Source organism: Nannobrachium achirus (assembly GCF_963921795.1).
Source record: "Nannobrachium achirus genome assembly, chromosome: 12".
NCBI classification, from domain to species: domain Eukaryota; kingdom Metazoa; phylum Chordata; class Actinopteri; order Myctophiformes; family Myctophidae; genus Nannobrachium; species Nannobrachium achirus.
The window spans coordinates 54512051-54528606 of NC_137832.1; the positions used below are offsets into that span (position 1 = coordinate 54512051).

The 16556-nt window shown below is 42.7% G+C and overlaps 1 protein-coding gene across 1 annotated transcript in view; it reads right to left on the bottom strand.

Annotated features, from left to right (window-relative positions):
- The window catches only part of fras1 (Fraser extracellular matrix complex subunit 1), a 224594-nt gene extending 208457 nt beyond the window's left edge, over positions 1-16137 (bottom strand). The window contains exons 1-2 of the mRNA XM_080738878.1: positions 15949-16137; positions 14099-14130 (exon numbers count right to left, since the gene is read on the bottom strand). Coding sequence (XP_080595004.1) covers positions 14099-14130; positions 15949-16021 — 105 coding nt within the window. The 5' untranslated portion in view covers positions 16022-16137. The remainder of the gene's footprint in view (positions 1-14098; positions 14131-15948) is intronic.
- Between the last annotated feature and the right edge of the window lie 419 nt (positions 16138-16556).

Below are 16556 nucleotides of genomic sequence, written 5' to 3' on the forward strand. Positions count from 1 at the left end.
TCTTCAAACAGCACTTTCAACACTGTTTTTTAACCTGCTTTTTTAGTCATGATGCTCTGTTGTTTTTTACAAACTATGTTTTTAACTATGAAACAGTTCTTTAATAGCATGTGACACATCTTTTATTTATTTAAAATGCAGGTTATTTATTATTTTTTGAGTAGAAGAGAACAAAAAAACAGTGTAGAAGAGAAAAAAAATGGTGTAGAAGAGAAAATGTGCTGTGTAGAAGAGAAAAAATACAATGAAATGTTATATATTTGTTTTTATTGATGAAATGAATGTATGTAAAGGACAAGTGTTAATAAACATTTACGAAACAAAAAAATGTGCTGTATAATATAAGTACCTTTCACCAGTTATAGAGGGTTTAAGTGGTACCGGATTTGCAGCTTGGCAAATAAAAGTGGAATTGATCCCAGTGCATGACGGAGGACGATATCACGATTAATTAAATCTCCACGATACGATTATCGTGAGTGGTTTTTATCACGATATACGATAATATCACTTATCGTCCCATCCCTACCTGTGAGGTCGAGACAGAGCTTTGGAAACGCTCTGCTTTTTTGCTGATGGAAGTGGAAAGGTAAGGAGGTAGGATGAAGTCATGGACAGGTTGGGTCTGGTTCACAGGCAGACGTTCGTCTCTGCTGTCTGTCATCGGTGGCCTTATCTACCCACACTGTCAAATCCCCAGTATTAATGCGAGTGTACAAATTGAACCAAAATGGTCCCTTAGGGCTCCATTTTGGTTCCATGTGTATATTCTCACAGTCAAGAGAGGCCCCCCAGGGCCCCTGATTCCACTATCTCTTCATGTCAAAGGCACTAATGGGGGCGGGGGCATTGGCTCAGGAGGTAGAACGGCCCCTTGGGAAAACGGAACTTTCCTGGGTTTGATCTTTGTTGTCGAAGAGTGTGTGTGAATGGGTGAATGTAATGCATAATGTAAAGCGCTTTGGATAAAGGCGCTATATACATGCAGGTAAACAGACTGATAATCCACAGTGATGCTGCTGCTAGATTAATTAAGATCTTAGTCATTCACAATCATAATAATTTGTATTGTTTGTACATGTACATGAACTGTATATCCTAATGTGTTGTGATAAAATGTGAGCTTGTATTACTATTTTCAAAAGATTTTGAACATTCATACATTGTGCATAACGAGTAATTTTGCTTTTGTGTATTTTCGTGCCAATGCCTTTGTACTGTGTAAAAGAAAAAGGGAGTACTTCTTCCAGCACTGATGATGACAGATTAGGGCTGTATGAACCGTTGACCTCAACAGACAGAGCTGAGCTTCCTTCCTGAACCTGATTCATCAATAATACGTACATAATAGACACCAACGGACAACACGTCCACCTTCTGTCTCCTAAAAGAGGAGACAGACTCCAGGCAGAGAGGTTTCTGACAGGAGGGTGGTGATGTCGGCAGAGAAGAAGGCCATGATGGTAGACCCTCTCTCAGAGGAGCATTCACTCTTTCCTGTCTATCTTCACTTGATCTATCAATAAAGGCAGAAAAGCCAAAAACAAATCTTTTGGGGCTTTTTGGGCCTTAACCAACTATATAATTAAAGGCCATTTAGTGTAGCACAGTGGTTCTCAAACGTGTAATCTCAAAGAGCCCCATTGAGTGTTTCCAGTGAGCCAACATCGATGATGACAATCATGTTTGTTCTCAGCCCAATCCAACCTTCAGTGACTTCCATGATCAGACTCACGTTTAAAAAGTTAATTATTTCAAAAAGCGTTAAACATTATGTGAAAAATATTCTGGGATTTATACTTCCTTGGCTGAGTCCTGGCAGTGGGCGCAAGAAATCTGGCACTGACTGCTCCAGTGGTTTGTGTGATTGGCTGAGGACACACGCACGCACACACAGGTGCACATACGTAGACACACACAGACTGACAGACGCTTTTCAAGACCGCTTGGCCATTATAGGAAAAAAATGTTATATTGTGACACTGTAGTCACATTGTCACAATATAACATGGTTGAATTGGAACTATTCGCTGTAACATATTGATAATCAATAACCCTATTGTTCGTGTGAGAGGTTTTGTTTATAGCAACCAGACTTGAATAGACATGTAAAGTTAGCTGTTCAAATAAACGATAAACGTTAAATTAAATTATTGTAAAATATGTGACCGCATGAATCTCGTTGCTAAATCACTGGCAGACATGATATAACATGTATAAGCAGCATAAGTCCTCAGTGTCAATTCATCAATTTGTATCCATTTGGTTACATTTGATTTGTGCACACTAGTTAAATAAGACCTGAATTAACTGGATTATTTTATACTTTAGCTATTAAAAAATAGCAGATCGCTGCGAGCTTGTAAATCTGCTATTTAAAAAAAATCGTGAACATTTTAGCGAATCTTTTAATATATATTTTTCAAAGCAAACTTTTGCAACTCAAATCTCTGCTTCCGGGGTGTCCCTGGAACGACAGATTTTGAGATGGGGGGGTTCCGTGGCCAAATACATGTAATTTTGAGGGCCATTTTTTAAAAATAGCAGATGTACAAGCTCGCAGTGCAGCACTCGCTGCACTGCGCTATGAGCTTGTATATCTGCATTTTTTCAATAGCTAAAGCATAAAATAATGGTTAAAACGGTTCAAGTCCAACGCGACAGGGATGCGTTCCAGGTCTTAAATGGACACGGAGGATTTTACAGTGTGGAATAGTTAGTGTTCTAGACGAGAGACCCATGGCTGAGTGGAGACGGCAGGATAAATAAGTGCTCGCCCTGCTTCCTGGAGTGGAACTAAGCCCTGTGCACAGCAGACATACCAACCAGCCTGCGTTGAGCACAGCCAGTGTAGCGCTGAGACCTTTGGCAAACACCCAGCCTGTGTGGTGCAAAGAGTACAAACACCTGACAATGTAGTTAAGTACTGTACAAGTCCTGGGTTCAATTGTTTTGCTAGAGTAAAAGTACAAAATGAATGGCTTCAGAATACACCTGCAGTAGAAGAGCAAAAGATCTTAATCTGCCGTTTTTTGGAAAATGTCAGCCCTGGCTACAAGCTCAGGAGCGAGCTTGTAGATCAGCGATGCGAGCTTGTAGATCAAGCAGTTTTCGAATAGCCGAAATATATGAAAATGGGGATTAAAGTTGTCAAATAACTGTATCGGAGTGAAGAAAAGTTTTGAGCAAATTTAAATACTCTCCAAGCACATCAAACTTTTAATTACCTGTATACAGCACTTGATGTAAATCGTCTCTGTCGGGTGTAAACCTAATTATGTCCAAAACTGTTACTTTTCAGCAGTCAAATTAAAAACAAAACGCGTCGCTTCGAGCTGCGTTTCGAGCTACTTTTGATGCATTTGTGTGATGTTGTGTAGTATGATCTTTTTTTGATTGATTGAAGAATTTATTAGAAGTTTGCAATAGAAAAAAGTACAGTTTCATGACAGTACAAATCACTGGTACAAGGTCAACTAAAAGGAGATCCTAGAAAGCCGAGGCTTATTTCCACAGGAACCAAGCTTTAAGTATCTCATATAACATTGAAAGACAGACGGATAGAACATACTTTATCTAGGATAATATCAGTTTCAAAAGCATAACATCAAATACAAAGGCAGAAAAGAAAGAAAAAAGGGGGGGGGGAGCATGGGGGCTTAGTCTATTTACAAGTCTCGGGTAGCAGCTGTCTGAAGGTGACTTTTCATACCAATTTTGAAGGAGGCTAGGGATTTGCTCTCCTTTAAGGCTTGTGGAAGGGCGTTCCACATGTTGATGGTATAGCAGGAGAACGAGTTAGCGCCTTGTTTAGTGTTAAATCTACGTTGATGATGATTAGTGGAGCTGCCTCTGGTGTTGTGATCGTGAACATCCTTGACCTTTAAGAAGTAGTTTGCCAGGTACATGGGTATCTTGGAGGTGTAGTGAATCTTGTACAAGTACAGGATGTCAATAAATCATTACGAAAGAACACAAAAAGTTAGAACGTGGAGGTAAGAGTTTTCTGCCCGACAGCAACGAAACGTACTTAGTTTTACTTTCCACCAGCGCCTGCATGGAGGGGAACCCCAGCGCGGCCCTTTGCAACCTTTGGCAAACACCACAGCCCCGCTAGGCTAATGGGCAAACAAATAAGCTAGCCATTCCTGCACTCATTAACCCATAGCATCCGCTTGGTGGCTTTGACAGTTTAATACTGTGAAGGTTCCGGGGGAGGTCGCGGACCTTTGTCCCTAGTTCATTCTGCGTTGTTTGATTCCCGGACCCCCCTTTCCTTCGCCTCTGATCTGTAAACAGTACAATGGACCCCGCGCCGGAGCCCTTAGTTTGCTTGCTTTTTTCCTTTTTCTTTTTTTTTTACTCCGTCTTTGCCTTAAGGCTGTAGAAAGTTACAAGTGTTTGGCCAATGCAGGGTCAATCTTAGCTGGTTCTTTGTTGGCCAGGAGATGTTTGTGTACACTCTAGTTTAGTCTACTCAGCTGAATACTGAATGTTAAAGATGGGGTCCAGAACATATTTTAATGAGTTCTTTGACCCAATCTATGTCAGTGGTTCTCAAACGTGTGTGTGTGTGTGTGTGTGTGTGTGTGTGTGTGTGTGTGTGTGTGTGTGTGTGAGATAGAGATGTCAAGGACCCCCAAATTAAATTGATATTTATTAACAGACCGAAGCCTTGTTATTAGATATGTTTTTTTTTCTTCAAGATTTTAAATACAAAAATAAATCAAATATATCCTATCTACAAGCTTTTTTTGAACAGCCACTGAATTAATTAAATATGAACACATTTTGCTGAGGACCCCCTACTGAGAACCTCTGATGTGTGCGACGCCTTGTGAGCTTGTAGATGTGCTATTTTCACTATATATATATATATATATATATATATATATATATCGTCACTGTCGGGCAGAAAACTTGTATCTCCCCAAGTTTCAAATGTGTACGTTTTTTGGTAAAGCAAAGCCCTGCTCTCATACAAGACCGTCGCACAAAACTAGTGAAAACAGCAGATCTACACGCACACAACGCCTCGCGATGTGAGGCTGTGTGTGCTTGTAGATCGGCTGTTTTCACTATTTTATTTAATTTTTTAGATGTTAAATACAAAACGAACGGTTTTGGACATACAAGGTTTCCACGCGACAACGACAATATATATATATATATACACACACACTGTGGAGACAAACGTTCAGCGTTGTATATCCGTGACATTTCCCAGGCCTCTCACAGCCTATTCTCCCTCCAGCCGGCGGGGAAGCGATACAGGAGCATCCGTGCCAGAGCGAAACAGCAAGGCTGGGAAACTGCTCCTTTCCCCAGGCAGGCAGACTGCTGAACTCTCAGAGGAAACAGCCTGCTGCCCTCTCTCATTAAACCCCCCTCCTCCACTAGGCATTAGATTAATTCTGAATATGCATTTTTATTATACAGCAGTTTTATGCTCGGATACTTGAGGAGTTCACTATTCATGAATTCATTGTCTCCTCCTAGGAGGAACGCCATCGTTCTCTTTTGCTCGCATACGGAAAATGACAAAATAATGGAACCAACCTTGAATCTTGGATCTTGTAATAATCGGTAGTCTAGATTAGAAGACCAGTGGTTCCAAAAACCTCTTAGCTCAAGACCCAAAAGAGAAATTAGGACATTTGCCTGGGACGCAAATAGTAAAAATAGCAGATCTACAAGCTCACCATGCGCGCCGCGTTGTGAGTTTGTAGATCGGCTATTTTCAAAAATCAGAATCGGATTCGGGCCTAAAAGTCATCGGTCAGGCTCTAATAAGTCATAAGTGATGTTGTGCCTGACCTGCAAGCTTCACAACCTGGACGTTCCACCACACCATGTCTTCCTCCAGAGTCTTAACTGCCCTGTAAAAAACACCCTCATTTCTGACACCACCACAGCCTCATCCACACAGACTCCCAGCTCCAGTCAGACATGGTACTGTAGTCGTAGTAATTTTACTAATCCTATGTTATGATCCTATAAGCCCCTCCTGTACCGCAGTGGTGGCTGGTCGCTCGGTCGGATTTACCCTGCTCTCTTGCCGCGAGCTCGGGGAACAAGATGACAACGAGGCAGTGTCACACACAGAACACATGTTCTGAAGGTTATTAAAGGCGGTGTAAGTGACATTTATATGATATATAGTACATGTGATAGTTACATATTACATGACATATTGATGACATATTGCACCTGTCATTGGTGGGCAGGCTGTTAAAACTGTCCACATCCCTCCTCTGAAACACAGAGCCATTAGAAAGGTGCCAGCCATCTTATAATGAGCATTAGTGAAGACCAATAGGCTCTATGCACACACAGCAGCCATATTCGAAATAAATTGGGTCTCTTCCTTACTTCCTTGACAGGTCTTGCTAATTATACTAATTAAAGGCTCTGTTCCATTCTGGTCAATCGGAGTCAGGAGTGGCTCAGGAGGTAGAGCCGTCTTGGAATCCGAAGGTTCCACGTTTGATTCCCGGCTCCACCTGGCTATGTGTCGAAATGTCCTTGAGCAAGACACTGACTGAACCCCTGCCTTACATGGTTTCCTCCGCCATCTGTGTAATGTGTGTGTGAATGTGAAGTACATTGTAAAGCGCTATATAAATGCAGGCCATTTATGGATGACTGACTTCATAGACAGTGCCAGCTTCTAGACAGTGAGCTAAACGAAATGAATCTTTGATATAATTAGTTGCAGCTTCTATGATTTGGAAATTGCAGTAGTTCATATTGCACTTTCGACTGTTTTTCAATTAATTGTTCAGGCCCCTACTCTGAATGGAGAGCTGCGTCTGTGTCTGTGAGTGTGTGCTGAAAAGTGGGAAAAACTCCAGATCTGTGAGAGGCCGTTTGGCTTTAAAACATCTCGACTGTTGGTTCTTCACAGCCCTCAGACCTCTTAATAATTCACAAGTGCTCCCGCCACAAATGGCAAGCCTTCAAATGATCTATTTCTGTATGTCCTCTCCTCCGCTACAATGCTTCTCTCAACGGCGTTGGTTATTCTCCAGATATCGGCGGGGCGGGCGCCCGTTTAATTATGTGGAGAACTTCAATCAGCACGGTTGCACACAAGAGTACGGGAAACAACTCAAAGGTTAAAGTCTGATAAGGAAAACAAGGCGTTCTAGTTTTTGACTGTCATTCATTCCGACAGTAAACATTCATCACTTCCTGAATCGTAACAAATGAATGTGCCCGCGAGCGAGCGGACGAATAAATGTGCCTTTGGGTTTGTATACTTCGTAGCGCTAACGAGCCTCGTTTTTTTCCCTGAGTTGGACGGGATGTAGGGCAGCCTGTCCCAATGTGAACTTACATTTTTTTGTTCACTCTTAAAGGCCCTTTTACACAGCCGGTTTCCCATCATTACGTCTCACTGTTCTGCACAAAAGGTACGGGGACAAGGGACAATGTTGGCAGCGGAGGTTGGTCACCATTGCCGAAGCAACGTCTGTGTAATAGTCTGTGAGCCAGGGCCCCGAATGTGGGGTCATCGGTATCATCTGGGGGGGAATAATTCTCATAGTCATTTTTGGGAAGGTACTGTAGACACCTCTAGTGCTAGGAAATATATGATGGCCTTGCATCTGTGGTAGCTTTCTATTCTGTGTGTTATCATTCCATTTATAACAACATGCCAAAAAAAACTGTTAGAACTATTGACCCTCTGTCTTTGAAAGATGGTAAGGATAAAGCTCAGACTATGTTTATCACAAAAGTTGTTACAATCTCTAGAAATGTTATCTATAACAGGCAGTGACAACATCTTTCATGTTTTCATGAAAGATGTAGTGCAAAGGTTTCCTTTGTAAATAGCCTAAAGATTTTGGGGCCCGGTTACCATTTATAGGAGCAAAGGCGCAGAACGCCTAACTGCGGCGCATCAACGGCACTGAAGCACGTGAGGTCCGATGCGTGCCATGTGTCAAGTTCAACATCAGTGAACCTTGAACGCTGGTGCCAACCAATAGGACAGAAGCGTGCGTTGACCCCACTTGGCAGCCATTTCACTTGTAGTTCTCTCTCAGTGAGCCCAACACTCCAACGTACGAATGCCAAAGCGAACTACGCACCAGAAAACCAGCAGTCCTGCCGGCACTGCCCACAGTCACAGATAACATGGGGAAACGGCCTTGGCGTGCGTTGCAGACGCGTTGAAGTCGTACAATGGTACCACCCGCCCCAAAATCCACAAGCCAATCCACAAGCACACAACGAGTCGCACCGGCGGCGAGTTTCTTGGATCAATGTGACAATTAAAATAAGTTAGAGAGGGGTTAAAAGGAATCCAATAGCTATTTGCATTGGAGAGAGGAGAGGAGAGGTCTACACTCTGCTGTCTACTCTCTCTCTCTCTCTCTCCCTCCCCCCCCCCCCTCTCTCTCTCTCTCTCTCTCTCTCTCTCATTCATTTAAATAGGTTGCAGATTGCAGCTGTTACAAGTGTAATACAATGTGAATGTGATTATGTGACACTTTCCTCAGCAGTCTGCTTGCCGCGCTGGTGTGTAATACAAGACAATGCATATCTCTGCTTCAGTCATATCCGCGTAGTAAGTGCCGTGGAAGCAACCCACCGTATAAATAACCTGCACGTCAGTCACTATTCACTAACACAGCAGCCCCACTGTCTTCTTGGTACAGCTATTCTCGAGGTGGCCTATATTTTTGATTGCTGCTGGAGGGGGGGGGGGGGGGGGGGGGACACCGTGACTTGCAACGGCAGGAATGCGAGCCTTGAGGTGCGAGGACTGATATATCTGGACGTGGCGTTGCATGTTGGTATGTATGGCTGGCTCTCTGTGTGTGTGTGTGTGTGTGTGTGTGTGTGTGTGTGTGTGTGTGTGTGTGTGTGTGTGTGTGTGTGTGTGTGTGTGTTTGTGTGCAGCAGCTACTGTAGCAGCATGTGTGATGATGGATCTGCGTATGGGGACAGTGCGTGGCATGTCATGCCATTCTCCACAAGTCGGGAGCTGATGAAATGTCCGGGGGACAACACATGGAATACACGTAACCCAAGCTCTCCCGAAGTGCTCAGCTGAACCGGCTATGCCCTATTTACTGTGCATCGTCGTATGACGAATCGACGCGTAGTCAAACGATAGATTGCTTTTGAACATTATTTAAATTATATGATAATTTACATTATTTATTTATAAATGGTAAATGATGCATTCATTATAGTACAGCGCTTTTATCCAAAGTGCTTTACATTCGCCCCTTCACACACACATTCATACACCGATGGCAGAGGAAACCAATGCAAGGCACCAGCCTGCTCATCGGGAGCAACTAGGAGTTCAGAGTCTTGCTCAAGGACACTTCGACACTAACTCTGGGGGAGCCCGGGATCGAACTGGCAACCTCAAGGTTCCCATTCGGCCGCTTTTCCTCAGGGTACCCTGAGGAAGGCTCAAAAGAGACGAAAGGCGTGGGTAATCCCACTTTTAACGCTTTTTTTCAATTATGATTTAGCCAATACTTATTAAAGGCTTTTTAACATTTAGAAGAGTGCCTTGGTTTTCTTTTTTTCCATTTGATCCTCCAGTTCCCCACCAAAGAGCACCTTCACCACACTTCCGAGCACCCAGTTTCTTTCTTTCTATACATATTTATTTACTTTAATTACTTACTTAATTGCTTATCGCCTGTAATGACAAGCCCGCAACAGGGAGGCCAGGTTTGAAGTGATTAAGCCGCCTGGTGACTGGATGGCTGCATGGTGTGCATGCCGTCAGTCATGCATGCCTTCCTGCTCCCAGGGGTTAGTGTGAGCCGCTGTGTATGAAAGCGTTGCAAAGGAAACGACGCGAGCAGCCAAGCCGACAACATGAGATGATGATAAGACTGAGAGATGACCCCAGGGTGTCAGGGTGGGAGACCTGCTTCATGTGTATCCTGTCCACTGTGATTTACACAAGACACGCACTGTACTGTACTGTACTGTACTCTACTGTACTGTACTGTACTGTACTGTACTGTACTGTACTGTACTGTACTGTACTGGATGGAAGCCAGCATCATGCTCAAAGAGACAGCTCAATCATCAAATATTTAGTAAACATGTGCAACAGACAACCAGCATCTCTTAAAGTCATACACCGACACACACAGAATTGTGGTTCTTTCTTTATAGAGGAACCCACACACGGGGAAAGAGCATTGAAATCGGTTTGACCACTTCAACCCTATATGCTGTGCTGAACATTCTACTAAGCTCACAATGCATCGCAAGCTTGTAGATCTGCCATTATTAAAAAACACAAATCAAGCATTTTAACAACACAAATATTCTATTGTGGGGGCCCTGGGACAAAATATTGAATACAAATTCCAATGTGGACAGTGCTGTTCCTCTTGTAATCCTCTCCGTCTCTCTCTTGTCTCTCTCACACAAACATTGGAAAACAACCTATTCTTTGTCCTTTGGATTATCGCTCCCTCAGCAAAACAGCTGCGAGACCAGAGACCACGGAATAAAACTCAGCTCAAGGAGCTGTCAGGGTTTCTTCTTTTAACATGTCGTTGCATCACAGCAATACAACGTTTTGTTATAATAATAAATCTGCAAAGTAGCCTAACCCTAACAAGTAACTACAGTTTTCAAATAATTGGAGTGGTAAAAAAAAGTACAATATCTGCCAAAAAGAAAAACAGCCGTGAGAGAACGTAAAAAAAGTCGGAGCTGTCAGGACTTATTACTCTGTGACCCGCAATGTAATCTGTAGTGTGTGTGTTGTGTTGTGTGTGTGTGTGCGTGTGTGTGTGTGCGTGCCGCCCAGACGCGTTTCCAAACCTGCCCCCATTCCAGGTTCTTCACTTTGAACTCCAAGGAGAGAAGAAGGAGCCCCCTGGTCTCAGCTCTGTTCCAACACGCCCTGCATGGGCCCCCTCTCACCTGGCCCGTCTCCCTTACTTCCCACCCTCCCAAAACCACCCACCCCTACTCCCACCTTCCCCACTAAAACACCACCTCGACAAATTTTCGGTCTTTGCTTCCTTGTTCCATGCAATTTTCTGCTTTGATGGCAGCCCCCCATCAAAGTGCAGGGGGGGGGGAGCGTTGAAGAGCACTTACTCACAGGTTTGGGAAAATGGAACAAGACGAGTTCCCTCCGTTCCGAGTGTTGGAAAGGAACTAAAGTACAAGTAAGCACATCAAGTACTGCACTTTTTGAGGTGGCACTACTTTACTTGAGTGTCTCTCTTTGTATATCTACTTCCCTGTGAGACAATAGTACTTTGTATACTATGTATATACTTTGCATACTTAGATTATTAATACAAAGCATATTTTCAATGAATTGAGTAGAAAGGACCCCAATGGAAACAAGCCATAGCTTTCTTGGGTTTAAATGGGATGGGAAAGGGGAGGCGGGTATGAGGAGGATCGGGGGGGAGAATGCCACACTTAGCCATACTACTGTAATTACGTTGATAACACGGCAGCGCAGAAGCAGGAATTTGTTATTATTTGCCATAATTTAGAGTGTGTGTGCCTGCATGTGCCCGGGCACGGCGACTAACTACACCCCTGAGAGGCACCTTTGAGGCATTTAAGAGACATTACCACATGTTCCCCGAGACAAAAGTGGGGTTTTCAAAAAAGAAAACACGACTTAAAAAGCTCATTTTGTGCCATCACTTTGCATTTCACCCATTAGGTTTTTTCTTTTACAGCCATATGCATGCAGCCGCCCAGCATACAAGGTTATGAAGAAGAAAATAGCAATTCAGATATAGCAATTCGGTCTGCCAAAGCTGGTAACAGTTTCAAATAACACACTGGCGTACGTACAAGCGTCACTTTGTGTGCCAAGGAAGTAGGCTACATCTTGTCTATACCACAGCCCTGGAGCCAGAAAGGATGTTGGAACCGTTACGAGGGTAAGATATGTACATCCAAACGACATCGATCAGATCTACTTCAGATTGTAAAAGTAAATTAAAGCATGTCCCAAAGTGGTGGTTCTGGATCCTGGCCAAATACCCAGCGGAAAGTATGTTTTTTTTCCAAGGGCATGCAGGTAGTACCTTTTAACTACTCAAAAGAAACTATTACTATAGCCAATCTATAAGCTCACAATGCATCGCATTATGACTCGCTGTGAGCTTGGAGGTCTGATATATATTTTCAAACATTATGTGTCACAAAAATCGAAATGAACAGAAATCCAATCACATCGAATATGTGAATTTAAAAACCGAAACTCAAACGGCCATCAGGAGCTTGAATGACACCTGCTGTTTTCAAAGGTCTAATGTCAATATTTGAGTCTGAACTGGCTGTGTTCAGTTAAAGCCAAGTTAAAGCCAAAATGTGTTTGTAAAAAGAGAAGCACTTTACTTCTGTTTCTAATATTTGAGTTGTTCTGGCTTTTAGTCTGGAGGTGAAAGGAATTATTTAATAACTTTTCAGTGTGATGTAAAAACTCAACTCGTTCAATTCAACTGAATTGAATGATTCCTGACCTTCAGGTTGAAAGTCAAATCAAATTGAGGATTGGAGAATCGTGACACCCCCTTAACATGCCCAAAATAGGGATGCCAGAGTTGAAAAACAGATGACAGATTGGGCGACAAAACAGATGACAGCTTCCTGTCGGAACTTTTACAAGGCACAGTAGACAAGCAGATAGTAGATAGATAGACAAACAGATAGACAGACAAACAGATAGCAAAATGTTCGATAGCAACCCAATCCAAACGGCAGCAACATAAAAGTACAAACAATAAACAGTGAAAGGGATCATAAAAGCTCCACTGTTAAACAACAGGGTATTCATCAGACTCGACATACAGTACTCCCTGTAGCATTGGAGGATTGTTGTGGAAGAGTTGTATGTATGAGGTTTGAGAGACTTAAATGCAACAACAGCCTTCCCTTTGGAAGAGAGCTGGGATTCAACAACAACACTACCAGAATACTCTGGTCTCTCTCTGTAGTGGTGGCACTCGGGAACCGGTCCCTCCTCGACCGTCACCTTCCCTCAACTCCATTATCATTCACAAAGTCATCAGCTCCCCATGCATTATTGATGAGACACCATCTATCTTCTCAGATACGTCTGAGTCCCACGGGCGGACGTGGAACAAACCCCTGCACCTGTAACCACCGACCGCCTTGATCCTGATCACTACTGTCGTGCCGGCGTGAATAGACGACCTACAAGCTCACAACGTGTCGTGCCAGCGACACTTTGAGAGCTTGTAGATCGGCTATTCCCGCCCGCCTTACGGCGGTGCATGAATTAGGCCCTAGCTCAGACCTGCCGTACAGACAGACGCAAGGTACTTAGATAATGCTCTCCCCTGTGAATAAAACATGAACGAATAATACCCATGAGGCTTTGCGAAATGGACAGCTATATCATAATTCGTTTCAGCAGAGGCAGCGAACCGGAGGTTGTGATCAGGTGTTGAAACTTTAAAGCTGCAATCCGGAACTTATTTTTAACGAATATTTTCTGCCGATATGCATGGAAGAGTATGTTAACACAATATTAACTAGTAAATGTGCAGTAGTTGGAGGTGGTCTCCTTTAGACCGGTGGTTCCCAACCGTTTCAGCTCGTGGCCCAAAAGAGAAATGAGACGTTTGCCCAAACTAGTGAAAATAGCAGATCTACATGCTCACAATGTGGTGGATCGGCTATTTTCACTACACTTGTATTTATTAAATTACTTAGAGAAATCATTATATATGTATTTTATTCATGGTAATCATTGCTTTGGGGGAATGTTTTTTGAAAATGTTTTGACTGTATGTGTAGGAAACCGAAAAAATTAAGGGACCCCCAAAAATGTGTCCGCGACCCACAAACGTGTCCCGACACAGTGTTTGGGAACCAGTGCTTTAGACCCTGGTGTCGGGGAGGACTGTTTTCTGTCTGAAACTCATAAGGGCATTCATAGGGGGAAATGTCGATTGCCCACTGGCTGAGACCTGGTGGTTCAAATCCCTGGGCGGTAAGTAACATTTTTCAGAGCGTTAAAAACGGAATGACGGATTGCAGCTTTAACAGGTGACATTAGAAATGAAATGGCAAATGGGAGGTGACCGGCCGGGGTACCTACCACATACGTGCTCCCCTGGTACACACAGGCTCCTGAGAGATGAGAGGAATGGGGGGGAGAGAATGGGGCGTGGGGGGTGGGAGGGTGAGAAGAAGAAAGGGAGAGAAGAAACAGTGTTATGATCAAGTGCACACATCATCTCAGATTATTTGTACTGATCTGTTGCTGTCTGAAACACAATCTGTGTACGTACAGGCTAAGTGTTAAGAACACAAACTGGGATTTATAGAAACAAGGCTCAGTTGGCCCCAGGTCTGTGCTCTTAACCCTCTAAGGCCCGCATTAAGAAATACTTGAAATAAAAAATTGAAAAAAATCAGATGGTGTTGTAGGAGTCCTATTAAGAGGAAAATGTAATGTTTTTTAAAAAAAAATGTTTTTGTAAGATTTTATAGCCATAAATCAAAAATCATAAATCATGCTCTAATTTACATATGGGGGATATTTTTCACAATAATAACATATGTACATGTTCTAGACATTCTAATGATCACCAAAAAAAATAGTACAGGCATTTTACTTATGTTTTTGTGAGGTATAGCTTCCATGAAAAAGTGAGATGTTGTTCCTCAAAACTCTGGAATTTCAGCGGGTGTGGCGGGTGTGAATGTCAGCCCCTGTGGGGGGTATTTATATGCAAATATTGTGGCCAATGGCATTGTAATACTAAACAATAGAATCCAATGGTGGTGTTTAGGTGGTAGGGGGAGCTAAAATAAAATGATTTAAAACTTTTTTTGGATAAAATACAAACGTTGTAATATTACAACCGTGGGCCTTAGAGGGTTAAAGGATATCTGATATGTCAACAGGGAAAGTATCAAAACAGATTGAAAGCCCAAATGGGAGTAGACTAGAGTTACACTATATTGTATAGCTTGCCAAAGGGGTGGTCTATTCATATACTGTTTTACAGGGCTGATGGTTAATTACTAATACTAATTATGATAACAAATAATCTGGTTTCATAAAAAAAAAAAAAACACATGATATGCTAATAGTGTATAGAAAGGTAACTTTCTTATGTTATAAGCTTATATCTAGTACATGATGGCAAAGTAAGTTAATTTAGGAATGGGTGGTCTGTGGTTACAGTAATGCTTCTATGTTCCTTTTAGGCTACTGTAGCCTATATTTGAGGTTTGTGCATCACGTTTGTTTGGAAACAAATTGATGCACTTAATTGTCTACAAGAAATCATTATAGATGTCACCTCATTTTAAAGCCATAATAAGGTTTAACAATTTCCAATATGCCAGGTGACAAATGTATAATGGCACAGAGTATAGCTTTGTTAAGTGCTGAATATGGTGGGTTTTTAAAAGCCTTTTGACATTATATAAAACCAGCATTACAAAAGGACCCCAATATAAACAAGCCATAAAGTGCCAAGTGCTTTCTTGGGTTTAAATCCTATTCGTAGACCTTGTATCTGAACTGTACTGTCCTGGTCTGTGCTTTTATAGGAACGTCTAATAAAGTATTCGATCAATCAATCAATCATTGTCCAGGTGTCAAAATTAGATTACAGGAAACATTGTATTGGGAATATTCACATTCTAAAATAAGGCTTTATTCTCCATATGGGATCAACTGAATTTCATAACAGGCACAGAAACCTAATTCCTATGCAACTTATTAATAAGCATAAACGCATCTAAGCATTATTAATAAGTTAGGGAACTGGGACTCCACCTCACTTCTCACGACTATTTTCTCTCCCCTCTCCGTTTTAGAACACTCCAAGAATCCTCTGGTGTGGTGTGCTGAACGAACATCCTACATTATTGCAAGTAAACAATGATATTAATAGCAAAGCTGGGGCGCACACGAACTATTATTACACTCACCATGTATTCCTTGAGGGACGGCGGTGAGCAGTGCACCGGCAGCGCACACAAACATCCAGCATAATAAAGCCATCGTGACGAGAGGCGCAAAGAAACAGGGAATTTAATCCAGCAGAGAGTGAAGAGCTGCGTCCCTCTCTCTCACTCTCTAGTTCAAATCAAAGCACTTCTTCTCAGATGATCGCATTATTGATTCTTCTGATTCTCCTGATGATGTGTCACAAAAAAACACAAACACAGCAGAAAACAACAAGACTTCTTCTTGCGGGGAAAAGAATGTTTGCTTTGCTGCTGCAGCAAAACACCGCAAATAAATAATGTTAAACAATCTAAACTCATATAGGTGAGATTGCGCGTCCAGAGAGCAGGTATAAAGGCTGTCCGGGGCAGCGCTCCACTCCACACCGTCCGCGTCTGTCTGTACGGATTCCTTCCAGTGCGTTTTGCGATGCGCTGGGGTTCTGATCTGAAGGAATGCGGGACTTGAGGTGGTCTCTCCGCGTCTCCAGAGTCCAGCGAAACTTCTTGCAGGTGTTCTGAGTCCCCGGACTCCCCCCTCAAACCATGACGACAAAAAACAACAGCGAATGGTCCCTGGGAAATGGGAA